Here is a 14948-nt window from a genome sequence, read left to right as displayed (position 1 = left end):
CAAGTTTTAATAATTTTTAAAAATGGTCACAGTTAGGTGGTGTAGGATCTTATGGACATGGTGGACCGAATTGAAGATTTTTTTTAAAAATATTATCGTAACAAAGAAGATATGATTACATATTTTCATTATTTTTTAAATATGAGACATTTTCATTTACTGTTTAAAATTCATTCATAATTTTTACTTATAACATTTATTCAAAATTATAAAAAATGTATAACAACGTCCCGAATAATTCGTAAAGAATTTGATTTTAATATATTATTAAAATGTAACGGACGCGCAATATTCTACTGAGTCATAATTACATCACAATATATTTCAATTAAGTTTAAAATTTAAATTTTTACTTAAAGAAAAAGATGGATGTTAAAAACATGTGAAAAGAATGAAAATAAAAATAAAAAGCAATTTCGAATAGCAATTAGCAAGGTAACAGAAACATGTGTGCCTAAGAAGAATGCACACAAAGTTTGTAACGAGTGTCATCATTCCCAGGGCCAAACTCTAACCCTTTCATTTCACATTGTAATCGCCAAATTTCGGAGATCCATTGATTGCATTGCACACAATACCACCACCCTCTCTGCTCTTTCTATTTCTCGGTAACCGCAATTTCTCATTCACATTCACGCTTTTCTTATTTCAACTTTTTTTTTTTTGACTTGTTGGGTCGTTTACATTACATTGCATGTTTACAATTTCAGTTTCGTATTTTTACGTTACCGGGGTGATTTTCTGGGGCTGACACTATCTGGGTTCTCTTTGCTTTCTAATTTTCCTTTCTGGGTTGGTGATTTTTTTTTTCTTGTTTGGTGGTTTTTTGATGAGTTTGTCTTAACTGTTTTGTGGGTGGTTTCAAGTTGATAGATTGGTGTAAAGGGAGACATGGGAAGGCTTTTCTTGATCAACCTTGAAGGAAACTTCTATAGTTGCAAACACTGCCAAACACATTTTGCTCTTGAGGATGATATCATTTCCAAGGTTTTTAATCTTTTTTTCTCCTTGTTTTTTTCCTTCCATGCAACATTATTTTGATTTCTTAGTACTTGATTGTACAATTTTTTAAAGGATAATTGGGGTTTTGCTAGATAACTAGTTGATATATATGTAAGGCTTTTATGTGATGTTCCTTGCTGGTTGATCATGATCAGAGGGATGTAGTGATTCACCCCAAAGGGAGGGTGGCAATAGAAGAACATAGGATATGATCAACTCAAGTGGATAATAGTATCAGATATAACTTGCCAATTAATATGTTTTATTATGTTGGGTTTATGAAACAGTGACATTTCTAAATAGTGTCTCTGTCCAAACGTTTTCAATGCTAACACTCGGAATGCTAAAGTGCTGGTAGGAATCCACACACACTCATACATTTTAAGAATTTTCTTTTCAGCATTTTCAAATACATACCAAACATTTATATAACCATCAGTAGTACTTATACATTAGTGTTTCTTATATATAAGTACTTATACATTAGTGTTTCCAATTTTTCTGTATTGGTGTTTCGGTCAAATCACGTGTCATTTCATGTGTTCGTGCTTTTTTTGTTTTTTGGGGTTGTTGGGTTGATAAGTTATACTCTGCTGTTGTGTGATTCTTTGGCACCGGAAGGATTGGTGTTTCAGTGAAGTCACGTGTCATTTCATGTATCCGTGCTTTTGTTTTTTGGTTGTGTTGGGTTGATACATTATACTCTGCTGTTGTGTGATTCTTTGGCCGTGGAAGGACATTCTATTTGGACTAATTATAAATGTGTTTGGAAGGTGATAAAGTGTCAGTTGTTTGAGTTCTTTTTCGTGTGAGGCCGTATTAGTTCATACTAATCATAAATGCTGATGATTCTAAGCAACAAGTTTTCTTGCGTAGATGAATTTCTTGATTCATTGATGATGTAGTGTTATTCTTTTTTGAGGAAGATTGTAAATAAATGAATCAGAAACCACGATGTACAAATTTGAGGATGAAGTGTTTGAAAGACTTATTTTCAAATAAACCGAATATCTTGAAAGACTTCTAAAATGTTGACCTTTTGATTGAATTTCCTAATATGACTTTTCAATTATATTTGAATGGCCCAGCTCCCTGTCCCAGGTGACTTGGTAAAATCTTTTTGTCATTTAACAGATCTGAACTTGTTTAAACTTTAAACTATGGATTTTGTCTCTATCAGTGTATTCAAATTTCATAAATCATGAATTTATTGGTCTACTATCTTTTGATTTGAATTCTGTATAAGAATTGGTATAGAATGTTTCACATGAAACTTCTAGAGCATTAAAATTATTCTCTGCCCTGATTATGGCACCTGATTAATGCCTTCTGTGATATGTTTACTCTTGCAAATTCATTTTGTTAAATGAAAGAAACATTTTGGGAACGATGAGAATAGTAGCTGTTTCACTTCCAACTTCCCTTTGTTGCCACTTGCCAATATGTATCTGAACCCTTAATTGTACAGCTCATCATGCAAACTAAATGTATGAGTAAAATTTGTAACTTGCACACAAGCTAACCCTGCTTTTCTCTTAGTCTTTCCAATGCAGGCATGGGAAAGCTTTTCTTTTTGACAAAGTGTAAGTGTTATTTGACTTTCTCACTACCACATTTACATAAGCATTAGTATGTGCTGATGTTGAACCTTAATTCGCTTAAGAAAACTTCTTTTTCTATAAAAATTGAGTTATTTTCTTGTGGAATTTGCTATCTTTGAGAACAATTTATTTTTCTCTATCTTTCCTAAATCTTGAAAGCACCAATAGTGTAATTGCTACTGGATAAAAATTGAAAACTTAAGATCACTATTATTGTTATATATGAATGCTTCAAATAATATCTTGTTAATCTATGTTATGACAGTGTGAATGTCACTGTTGGTGAGAAAGAAGAACGGATGATGATCACCGGATTGCACACTGTCGTTGACATATTCTGTGTTGTATGTGGGTCCATTGTTGGGTGGAGATATGTAAGGACCAGTTTCTAAAGCTCATGTTTTGCGATTTATCTGTTTACTTATCAAAACGTCATTGGCATTGGGAAATTTTTGTTCTTAAAATATTTCACTTTATTTCATTTTAGGAGGCTGCTCATGAGAAGACTCAGAAGTACAAAGAAGGAAAGTTTATCCTTGAAAGGTAACCAGTTAGTTATTCTATGTGTTTATTGTTTAGGCATACTCTACAGCTTTTGTTTTATCTGTCTTTTGAGTAATTAAAATGACAAAAACTTAGATGTAGTTCCTTAGGTGCTTTTGATACTGTTTATCTAATCAGAATTGGAGTTTTACCTTGATAATTTGCATAATAAAGGTTTAACACTAATTCTAATTAGAGAACAACATAAAAAAAAGCACATAAGAAACTAAATCTAAATTTTGTCCCTTTTAAAAATGGTGCCAATGAGGGGGGTGGAGAAAGAATTCATTAGTTCACATTTTGATGGCAAGTGCTTTGTTATTGAGTAGGTTTAAGGTGTTGGGACCTGATGGCAGCCTCTACTTGGCAGCTCAAGCAGCTGGAAGTGATGCTGATGATTAATTTGCTCATTCCATGTTTGAATTGTACATTCTCCATGCTTCCACTTTATGAAAATCTGCTATCTTAGCTATTAGAAATGGTAGTATAATAGTATATTTGCAACTCAAAGAGCTTTGAAAGTTACAATTTATATTTCAATTCAGAGCCAACATGTCCTTTCTCTGCGTCTTTCTTGCCTTATCTTTATGCCCCATATATAATCTCTCTCTCTTTAGTTATGTACACAAAGTTAAACAATTATGAATGAAGGAGCTAGAAAATCAGGGCATTGGTAAAAATCCTAGGGGTGTTTGAAGCCGTTGATTTATGCATTATAAAAAAGTAGATGGTTATAACATTTGGGCAACAAAACAAGCACGTAAAAAATGAGCCAATTTAACGCCAAATGAAACATCAAACTGATCAAAGGCTAGTGGTTCCTTCTATGGTCTTCGTGGATATTCTCAAAAACTCTAGAAGGTGCCACCTGTGAGACAGTATTTATCTGAGTATTTAGTACGTTGCATCTTATATTAATTTAGCCAACTTACCTCTTTGAGCAAATTATATTAACAATTTTATCAAATTACACACCCATTTTTTTATTTTATTTTTTACGTTACACACACCCCTTTAAGGTTTACATTGTATTCTATTGTAAGGGACGTCATTGTAAAGGCAAAAAAAATAAATATATTTTGTGTAATTCGATAACATTTCAGGAAATGTCAGGGTAATTTATTCTTTTTGTTGGCTCAACTCTTAAATCATTTGTTATGATTTAGGTAAAAAAAATAAAAGGTGTTTCATTCATGTTTTAATTTATTTTATTGCAATGAATTAGACATGTTTCATTTAAAATAATCAATTGGTAGTTTTTTTTGAAAGACTTAATTCCTTAATTAAGAAAATACAAGTTTAATTAATTAATTTAGTGCATATTGAATATTTTTTATTCTTTTTTGTTTATCGATAAGTGATCTATAACACTTGCACATCACATCCAACTAATTAAAATAGACTTTTTTAGTGAATAATTATTTTAAAGGAAACTGCAACTGTTTGTTGTGAATAAAAAAAATAGTTTTCTTAAAAATGAATTGATCTATATATTTAAATTTTCGTTTTAGTTAAAATTACTTAAAATATAAAATGAAGTTAATTCAAAATTTTTAAAATAAACGAAATGATAGTTCTGGAATAAAAGCTGTGATGAGTTTGGAGTACTAATTGCACTCATTGTTTCCATGTTCAAACAGAATCTTTGTTCAAGTGATCCACCTCCCATAACATGAGGATATGGATATGGTGTAAGCTTTCGGAAATTGGCATGGCCACATTAAACCCGTTTGAGGAAAAGGTCATCATGTTTTCCTCTGTGATGCTATAAAAGACAATTTTTCATTCTCTTTTAATTATTTCACCCACCTTGTATCTCCTAACATGTTAAATGAAATATTATTCAATTTTTGTTATATGGTAAATATTATTTAATTCTATCATATATTTCCCTTCAAATGCCAAAACATTATTAATTGGCAGATTCAAGAGCACATTTTCCTTCAAGTTTTGTAAGTTTCTAAATGATGGTCTTTGTACAAACGGTGAATTATTCAAGCATTTGTGCACGGGATTCCACAATTGAAGAATGAACATGGCACGTTCATTCATGCTTTAAGAATTAATTTAGATATACCTTCTTTATAAAATGTTTATACTATTGATTTTTTTGAAAATAGATAGAAGTAATTGATTTGGAAAATTCTTTAAAATTCTAATCAATGAAGAATTCACACGTTTTAAGAACAAGCATGTCAATGCATGAGTGCACATCAAGAGGAGGTTTTTAAATTCATTTGTAGAAGACTTTATCATTTGAGTTAGTTATATATTTTAGTATTGCTGATAAAAAAAATTGAGTTAGTTATCATTTCATATTTATTGAAATGTCATCACATTATTTGATGAGTTTAATTAATTTATCGTATAATTGTTAGTACTTGTCAGTACAATAAAATTATTAAATAATTTTCTAATACATGATTCAATGATAATATCAACTTATCAAAATTAAACTCTTCTGTTAATATCATTATTACATATATGTCATTAAGTATTTTAACAAATTGTATAAAATCTCAATCGATCACATTTAAAAACAAATCGTTAAAAAATAATTATTTTAATAATATGGGTTGTTAGTAATTTGTTAATATATTGATCTTGAGGTGTTCTGTTGGATCAAGAAAAACAATTACTTATAATATTTTATTGATCATAATTATAAGAAATACGTATAAAACTATTTTCTTATTTTTTATCTCAAATTATTATGATATCTATTAATGATTACATTCATTTATTCATGGAGGTGAGTATATTTGTTGAATTATCAATAAAATAAGTTATATTTATTTGTTAAAATTTACTCTAAAATAATTTAATGTATGATGAATTCAATGGTGAACCATTTAAACATATGGTCCATGGGTGCACTAGCTAAATGACTAGGCATTAGAGGTAACATTGAACCGATATTCAACAGTGTTAAAGAAAGTTTTTAAAATTGCAGAATAGTCCTTTGAATTTTTGTTGAGACACGGAAGAAGTTGTTGCGCATCTGTTAGTGTAATCGAGATCCCAATCCATGACTTTTATTATTTATTTAGATCTACAAAATATCCATGTCTTAAAATATCAATGTTTTGATTTTATCTCTCCGTTGATCTTCTTTAATTATTATTGTGAAATTAAATTTATCATGTAAATATAAAAGTTAATTAATTAATCATGTTGAAGCCTCCAAAAATTCCTAAACATTAAAAAAAACTGTGAAGGGAACTAAATTGAATCAAAGAAAGAAGGAAACCAAATCAAATCAAAGAAAGAAGGAAACCAAATCAAATCAAAGGTCATTCACACAACGGATTAGGATCTGAACTTGAAGAGCTTCAAGAATAGCTGGAACATGCTCAAATGTTTCTTGAACGACGTATAATCAGACTTCTAACAAGATGTGTATTGCGAGACATAGTGAGTAGAAATTATCAATGGTAGAGGGTTGAGAAAATTTTCTTGAACATTCTTCAAAAGAGTGTGAGATGAATGAGTGCATTTTATAGAAAACAAAAGTGTGACATTAATGCTCGTGGATGGACTTCATTGGCAATTCATGGTGGAGTTGCTTCAGTGCATCCTTATGATGTTCATTCGCAGGTCTATATCTTTGATGTAGAGAGGATCATGGTGTCTCAAAAGGAGAATGGCGAAAACTTAGGATTCCAGACTGCCAAATCTGTCCAAATGTTTTTTTGTAAATTGGTCCACAAATTATAGATTTATACAAGGACTAAAGTGTAAATTGTATTACTAATAACAATCTCAATCATTAATTTTTGGGTAAATAATCACTTCCTTGTAACTCGCTAGATAAAAATAAAAAATTTAGTCTCTCAAGTGTAAAAAGTGCGACAAATATATCCGGCCGTTAATAAAATAGCCTGCATGACACAGAGAGACAAATTTGTCAATGAAATGATTGTCAACCTGGATTGTCAGCATAGAGACATATTTGCCATAATAATAATTTTTTTTTTTATTTTTCGTCTTCTCACTCCGCTGACAAATACGTCCCTTGAAAGATGAAAATACAAAATTTAGTCTCCGAAAGTATAAAAAGTGCGACAAATATATCCTAACGTTAATAATAGATTGTGACTTATTATTATTATTAGTTTTTAATTTACTGCTCCTATTCGTTTAGTACTTATGTAATATATTTTTAAAATTGTCTTTTAATATATATATTTTTATTATATTGATTTTCTTGTCAAACTTTAATCTTTGCTGTTAAATTTTTTTTATCTTATATTTTATAATTTTATCAAATTTTTACAAATTTCTCACTTTTAATCTTTAAAATTATTCCATATCCCAATTTCAACTTAAGAACCCTCATATTTATATTGAAAATAATATGTCATAGAGTTTTGAGTAAAAAAAACACAATCGGCCGCGGGATCAAGTTTATGTTTTTTAAAAAAGGATTTAATCAACTATGTTTTTTTTTTTAAAAAAAGTCTCACAAAATTTAAACTAGATAAAACTAAAGTCAAATTATAAGTCTTTTTTCTTAATCAATAAAATGTATATATATACCTCAAATATGAAAGAATTCCTTCAATAAACCTGATGTGTTTTCACTCGAGACAATACTTATTATACATAATATGAATGAAATGAAAACAATTACTAACAAATAAAAAAGCCCAAATAAATTTAAATAAAGAATATAATAATGTTCAAACTAATACAAATGTTAACTTCAAAACAAAATAAAAAAAACTAATACAGAGATTTATTCTTTGCCTTTGGGATGGAGAATTGTATCTTTGACTGATTTAGGGGTTGTAGTGACCTTACATTTCATTTAGCATACTTTGGTAGAGTATGTAATAAAGATTAATACTTGGTTGAAGAAAAAAAAAATTTCCAGAAATAAAAGGCTCTCATTTTTTTAAATGGTAACTCAATTTTTTTATATCATAAAACTAAAGAAATTTATTTTATTTTGAAAAATAAGTAGTTATATTGATTAATTAAAGAACTAATTAACAATTTGATAGATGGATAAATAGATAGATAATCAAAGTATAAGAGTTCAACTCTTAAGTTGCATTTTACTGTTTTTTTAATCTTTTTTTCCTATACAATTCATTATTAACGTTTGAATGTATTTGTCGCACTTTTTATACTTTGGGCGACTAAATTTTGCATTTTTATCTTTCAAGAACACATTTGTCAATGGGTGAGAAGACGGAAAGTAAAAAAAATATCATAGTAAATATGTCCCTATATTGGAAATCCATGTTAGCAATCATTTTAGTGACAAATTTGTCCCTCCGTGTCACGTAGACTATTCTATTAACGGTGATGAATGCAAGTTAGCGGTTGGATATATTTGTTGCATTTTTTACACTTTTAGGGATTGAATTTTGCATTTTCATCTTTGGGGAATGCATTTATCAACAAATTACACATTGAAGAACAAAAATGACTATTTACCCTTAATTTTTTTTATTAATATATCTAGCCGTTCAAATAAATGGTCCATTGGTGAGTCACCTAAAAGATAGTTCATAGTAGAATTTACCTTAATGTATAAATATTCTTAGAAAAAAATTAAAAATTATGAAAAAATAATCAATGTAATAATTTTTATTCATCTTGACTAATTAAATAATTAGTTTTTATCTATTTAACTGAAGATTGTAATAGTTAGTGTAAGTGTCATTTTAAGCCTCCCTAGTCCCCCGTGGATATATAATTATATTTTGAATATAATGTCAAATAAGGTATATTCGTTATTAGATATTTAAATAATAGAATTGAAAAAAGAATTCTTAAATTTTAGCTTAAGAGATTGAGACATTTTTAAGTAAGAAAAAGGGAAAAAAAATACTATTTATGATGGATGGTGAAACCTGGCAGAGTGTGGGGGCAGTGTGATTCAGTGATGGGTGAGCAGTTCAGAAGCAGTCATAAATGCTATTCGCAAAGTTAATAAGCAAAGATCCTTTTCAATGGGACCCTCACAATCAGAGAGGAGCGTGTTCCTCCAATCCAAATTTTGAACCGCACGATTTACGATGACCCTCCTCTCTCAACTCAGAACCGTTAGATCATTCTTTTCTACATCCCGAGGAATCTAACAGCCCACGTTTCATGTTTGTCCCATCACCATTTTTGAAAGGCAATGAGGACATAAGTAATTGTGATTGAGACTTTTATATGCTATTACATATAGGACAGAATTAATAATGTTTTTGTTCTCTTCTTTTATCACTTCATCGTAATTCACTTTTTGTTTCTCAGGTATATATGGCTATTTGTTCATTCTGTGAAGTCATATTTTTTATCTTGGAATGACAATGCCGTATATGATTCAGATTGAAAGATTCATCATTATCAAATAAAAATAAAAGACTCCATTGATTAATCAATGTGGTTTGGCACTTTAGGCAACAACTAAGAAAAAAGAATCAGATAGATAGATAAATTAATCTGACCCTAGTTTTTTTTAAATGATAATGCCATTTATCTGTCTATTTTTTGCAAGATTTTTTTATTATGTATTATTTTATATGTTTAAGATAATGTTAATTATTATCTTTTAAATTATGTTGTTATTTCTATATAATTTTTAAATATTTATATCTAATGAAATAATACTAAAAATCATTTTAAAAAGTAATTTTAAAATAAATGAAGATATTAATTTAATTTAATTTATTTTGATAAAGGGGGAAATATTTATTTTATTTTATTTTCAATCTTTGTATTATCTTCTCAGATAAATAGATAAAAAAGAATGGAAAATATCATTGAAAAAGTATATGATATGATCTTTTAAGAACATAACATTTCTCTTCTTTTAAGATATGTTGGTGCCTTTATATTGCTCTTGGACTTGAATTATAAGCATATCATATATTCCCAAGACTGGCAGCATCGTCATTCGCCTCAAAACCAATGGACAAACTTTCCAAGAATGAATTTTAAAGCAAAATATTTTAATAAAAGGCATTAACTGTGTCAGCGAAACAAATAAATAAACCGCAAAAATTGAATTCAAATCTTTTGTTTTTATTGTATTACTTATTACTTACTACTTGTCTTCCGTTTTCAAACATCTGAACGCTAACTAGACAGAGGTGCACAGCAACTGCAACTTCCAATCTTGTCAAGGCACTTCATCAATCACCAAATCAAACATTTCGAGCAAAAATAGTTTTTTCTTCTTCCAAACCAAACAAACACAACTCAATCTACCTTGTACTCGTGACTCAACTCTTCATCTAACACTAGCTGAGTTCTTAGCTTATTGAAGAAAATTTGTGTCGACCCAATTTTTGTTTCCTTGCATTTTCACCACATAACGGTAATTAGATCCTTGTTGGGTGGCTTTTCACTATACCCTTTTGGATCATCTTCCTTCATGACATTTTTTAGGCTTCCAATCATTAAGTTTTGGTTGAAAGACTGAGGCTTTGGTGATTTTTGCTTGAAGGGATAATCAAAGCTTGATTTTTGAATATTTTTTCTAGAGAGAAGAGAAGCTGAGGTGATGGTGATGAAGCAGAGAGATGAAGAGCTCTCTTTGTTCCTCGAGCTGAGGAGGAGGGAGAAAGAGAATGAGAAAAACAACCTTGTTCTGCTTCAAAACTCTGAGGAACTTCATTTGTCCAATTTGGGTATGTTTTTTTCTTTTCATGTTTTGTGTGGCACTTGTTATGTTCTGATTAATGATTAATTATGTTGCTTGATTACAGAATCCAATGATGGGGGCTCCATGATTTCCAAGATCGTGTCTTCGGTGCCACCAAGGAAGAATGAAGTTGAAGAGTTTTTGAATTCAGAGATTGACAAGTCTGACTATGAATGGTAATTTTGGACTTTAACTTTTGATTGCTGATGGGGTGTGCGTGATTTAGCTGTACGAGTTTATAGATCTTGAAAATTCTAATTAATTGAATTAAAGTTTTGTTGAGCATTTGGTTTTGTATTTAATCTGATGTTAGAGAAAATTCTTCTAGTCCAGATGGAAGCAGTCACAATAGTGATGTGAAACGCCATTTACATTGCAAAATGATTAGTGAATCTTTAATATGATTAAATTGCATGGTCGCCATTTGAGGTTACTTCTGAAGCTGAAAAGTGTTTTTTTCCCCCTTGAATTTTTGTCAATGACATTTTCTTGTCGCACATGTAGCTCCAACTTCCTCCCTTTATGTTCCTGTTCTTTTCTTATTAATGATTCGCGAGAAATGATTCATAATTAATTCGCTTCTCAAATGTTTTCTCTGATAATCACACTCTCCTTGCAATCAATGGAGCTTTTCAGTTTCCCATTTTTAATGGCGAGCTTGAGTATTGTGCTGAATGTTTTCTCCAAAGGAAACAAGCTATTAAGTTAACATCAAGCTTTACTTTTCATATATCCTCTTCCAAAATTGATGTCATATTCGCAGAAAAGAGAATCTATGATCACCTTAATCTTAATGAAAACCTTTAGTGTAGGTATCAGAAATGAATTCAATATTTTTTTCCACTGATTTGAAAACCCTTCATGCTGAAAAGAACCAAATTGCATTGCATAACACATACATAAGCAATAGATCCATGCCGTATGTCTTTTACCTCATTCCTAGTTTGCATCTATATTACATTACCATTTTTGTCCACCATAGTTACATACTTTATTGACATGAAGATTTCTGTTATCAGGCTTCTTGCACCACCAGATGCACCTCTTTTTCCTACTTTAGAGAAAGAGTCACAAATATCAGTAAAGAGTGAACAGGAGACTCGTAATGCTCGCCCTACAGCTTTAAAACCTAGGGTAAGAACCATTTAAAAGGAGATTTGGATGTTGTTGAACCAAATCAATTGGTTGGATGCGTATAGTGTACATAGCAGTTAGCACAGCACTTTGCCTTTATAATTCCTCTACCTGTACCAAAACCTTGAATTCTTTTGAATTTCAACTAGAGGAATGCTACAAACACACCCTCTAACACACTCCTTCTAAAACACTCTTTTATTGGTTAAAATTTATTGAAAACTACAAAATCATGAGTGAAACTTATTAAATAAGAAGCATGACCCATGATTTAATTTTTGAGATTTCCAATAAACTTCATCCTGTATAATAGAGGGTGTGTTCAAAAGAGTATGTTGCAAGCATTTCTCTTTCAATTATTAGTAATGGATTCTGTTGTTCTAGCTGGTTTAATTGATAAAATACTTGCAACTTTCTTGTTATGCTGTATCTTGTATTGCAGGTAGCAAATATCCAAGCAGATCCTGCTTTAAGAAGCAATGTAGTTTCCAAGCATCATGCATCAATGCCAGGACTAGGTTCTTCCACAAATGGTAGTAGGAGACCTTCATCATCTGGGGGTCTAACCCCAGCCACTTCAAGATCTTCAACTCCATCTGGAAGGCCAACATTACCTTCAACAACCAAATCCTCTAGGCCATCCACACCTACCTCCAGGGCCACCTTACCATCTGCAAAGTCAACAGCTCCACCAGTGAGATCATCCACTCCTACAAGATCCACTGCCAGGTCCTCAACACCTACTGCAAGGCCTTCCTTGGCACCTCCAAAGACATCTCAGAGATCAGCAACACCAACACTTAGATCATCAACCCCATCAAGGGCATTTGGAGCATCTGCTCCTCCTACTAGACCTTCATCAGCATCGAAAGCACGCCCTGGCCCTTTAGTTGCTAAGAATCCAGTGCAATCACGTGGCAGCTCTCCCTCGGTGAGATCTAGACCATGGGAACCCTCACAAATGCCTGGTTTCTCACTTGATGCTCCTCCAAATTTGAAGACATCATTGTCAGATAGACCTGCTTCAGCCACTAGGACTAGGCCTGGTGCACCGAATTCTAGATCATCTTCTGTTGATGCCAGCAGCAATGCAAAATCTAGAAGGCAGGCAAGTACCCCTTCCAAAGGAAGAACTTCAACGGGGCTGGTCCACAATAATCACACCTCTATGCAAGTTTTGAGTAGAGCTCGTTTCACTGATGGAGATGATGAAAGCCCAGTTATGATTGGGACAAAGATGGTTGAAAGAGTAGTGAACATGAGGAAACTGGCCCCCCCAAAACATGAAGACCACCATTCATCTCGTGAGAATTCTTATGGAAAATCTTCTTCCGGTAGCTCTGGATTTGGAACTACACTTTCAAAGAAGTCTTTAGATATGGCAATGAGGCATATGGTATATCCATTTATTCCATTACTCGTGTTTTTATCTGAAATCAATTAGATTATGTAGTTTTAATTAATGATCAAGAGAAAGATATTAATGCTTTCAATTGTTTAACCTTGGTACATGCCTTGAAGTAAAAGACAGTAATTCAAAAGGGTTATTTCTGTTCCTTATATGTCAATAACATGGCATGTTCATATTCCCATGTATGACATTAAGTAACAGAATGACTGTAGAAAGAATTTTATTTTATTGCTTCAGTAGATTGACATTAATTTTAATGTTGATATATAGTAAGTACATTTGAGATATAGTGGAAGTATGTTAGAACTTGCAACAATATGTTGACAAAGACAAAGATTTCTGAATATCTGGATTAGATGACAGTTTTAAACAGCACACAAAGTGTATCTGAATTCGAATGTGTATAATACATTATGCAGCAATAAATAATGTATACACTGATTTGACACAAGCATGGAATCATTCACTTGTGCTTCATATAGGCAACTTTACAAGTGTGTGTTTGGTTTCTCTTCCACAGGACATAAGGCGAAGCTTCCAAGGTAATATGCGGCCTCTTGTGACAAGCATTCCAGCTTCCTCTATGTACAGTGTGAGATCAGGTAGTTCCTCAAAGAGCAGGACAGTGAGTGCTTCTGATTCTCCACTTGCCACAAGCAGCACTACCAGCTCTGAACCAAGTGTTAATAACAGCTCCATATCTTATGATGGAAGTGAGGCTGAAGAAAATGATTTTGCAAGTGAGAAGGGAAACTCTTGATGGGAATCATCAATCCATGATGGGCTAGGCATGATCATCATCACTGCTCTTGCCACTTTTGCCACTTTATTTGTATGTGGTACAACAAACAGCACCCATATGTTCATGTGATACCATGTTTCCAAATAGAGTGCTAGTGAAGAAAGTTTGTAGTATAGTGGTGCATTGCCTCTGTGCCTGCTAGAGTTGTGATACAATAGAAGTGTGCCTCGAGACATTTTATGAGCTTTATTGTAGGAAAGCACTTAAGCATGTTTGTGTCACGAGGATTGTTTGTACCGAACCTTGAACTACCAATTGACAATCTCGTTCAATTTTTACACACTAAATCTACCTGATTCTGCTTTGTTGGTTAGGAAAATAAGTGAGGAAAGAAAAAGAACAGAAAAGGGATAAATTTCTAATTTGTTTGGTAAAAGAAAATAGATGTTAAAATGACATAAATATGCTTAATTATGGAATATGATATATTATATGACATAATCCTTGAGTGAACAATATTTCAAGAAAATCTTTTCGGTCATTATTTGTACTATTTTTGTTCTTATTTATAAGACTCACGTTTAAAATGATGTTTATTTTTTTTATAAGATCCAAATTTAAAGTATATTTTATAAAAGTCGATGTTATACTAAGTGAACACCAGTTTATCAATAAATTTTGTTTTGATAGCCATGTGGGGGCAGGAGTTTATAGCTTACTTTTCTCTTTGCCTTGTTTGTACTTCTAAAATTTGGCATTACTGGAATACTGGTGTTATGGTTCTTATCTTTATAAGAGAAAGCTGGGCCAAATATTTTTTATATAGAGTCTCTTGAAAAAAAATATGTAATATCTTTATGCATACGA

General features: G+C 31.5%; 2 protein-coding genes across 3 annotated transcripts; both read left to right on the top strand.

Moving 5' to 3' along the window:
• Nucleotides 1-435: 435 nt before the first annotated feature.
• On the top strand, nucleotides 436-3717 carry LOC114419664 (protein yippee-like). Of its 2 annotated transcripts, none has more exons than XM_028385405.1 (6): nucleotides 436-608; nucleotides 867-987; nucleotides 2542-2585; nucleotides 2869-2977; nucleotides 3091-3146; nucleotides 3476-3717. In XM_028385405.1, exons 2-6 carry the CDS (start codon nucleotides 892-894, stop codon nucleotides 3546-3548), a joined length of 378 nt encoding a protein of 125 aa, XP_028241206.1. In that variant the 5' UTR covers nucleotides 436-608; nucleotides 867-891; the 3' UTR covers nucleotides 3549-3717. The 2 variants fall into 2 exon arrangements, with proteins under 2 accessions (XP_028241206.1, XP_028241207.1); XM_028385406.1 differs by having other exon boundaries at nucleotides 874-987; nucleotides 3476-3561.
• A 6470-nt stretch (nucleotides 3718-10187) lies between these two features.
• LOC114419050 (cell wall protein RBR3-like) lies at nucleotides 10188-14428 on the top strand. Its single transcript, XM_028384643.1, has 6 exons — nucleotides 10188-10467; nucleotides 10634-10780; nucleotides 10859-10970; nucleotides 11814-11928; nucleotides 12371-13324; nucleotides 13860-14428. Exons 2-6 carry the CDS (start codon nucleotides 10654-10656, stop codon nucleotides 14097-14099), a joined length of 1548 nt encoding a protein of 515 aa, XP_028240444.1. The 5' UTR covers nucleotides 10188-10467; nucleotides 10634-10653; the 3' UTR covers nucleotides 14100-14428.
• The last annotated feature ends 520 nt before the right edge of the window (nucleotides 14429-14948 follow it).

Source organism: Glycine soja, chromosome 7 (assembly GCF_004193775.1).
Source record: "Glycine soja cultivar W05 chromosome 7, ASM419377v2, whole genome shotgun sequence".
In the NCBI taxonomy this organism is placed as follows: Eukaryota; Viridiplantae; Streptophyta; class Magnoliopsida; order Fabales; family Fabaceae; genus Glycine; species Glycine soja.
Note: the sequence above shows the minus strand (reverse complement) of the source record. Positions and strands in the feature narration are given on the sequence as shown.

Coding starts and splice junctions, on each gene's coding strand:
- LOC114419050 (XM_028384643.1), top strand. CDS start 10,654: ATGGTGATGAAGCAGAGAGATGAAGAGCTCTCTTTGTTCCTCGAGCTG. Junction 10,781..10,858: donor ACTTCATTTGTCCAATTTGG/GTATGTTTTTTT, acceptor GCTTGATTACAG/AATCCAATGATGGGGGCTCC. Junction 11,929..12,370: donor CTACAGCTTTAAAACCTAGG/GTAAGAACCATT, acceptor CTTGTATTGCAG/GTAGCAAATATCCAAGCAGA.
- LOC114419664 (XM_028385405.1), top strand. CDS start 892: ATGGGAAGGCTTTTCTTGATCAACCTTGAAGGAAACTTCTATAGTTGC. Junction 2,586..2,868: donor GCTTTTCTTTTTGACAAAGT/GTAAGTGTTATT, acceptor ATGTTATGACAG/TGTGAATGTCACTGTTGGTG. Junction 2,978..3,090: donor CCATTGTTGGGTGGAGATAT/GTAAGGACCAGT, acceptor ATTTCATTTTAG/GAGGCTGCTCATGAGAAGAC.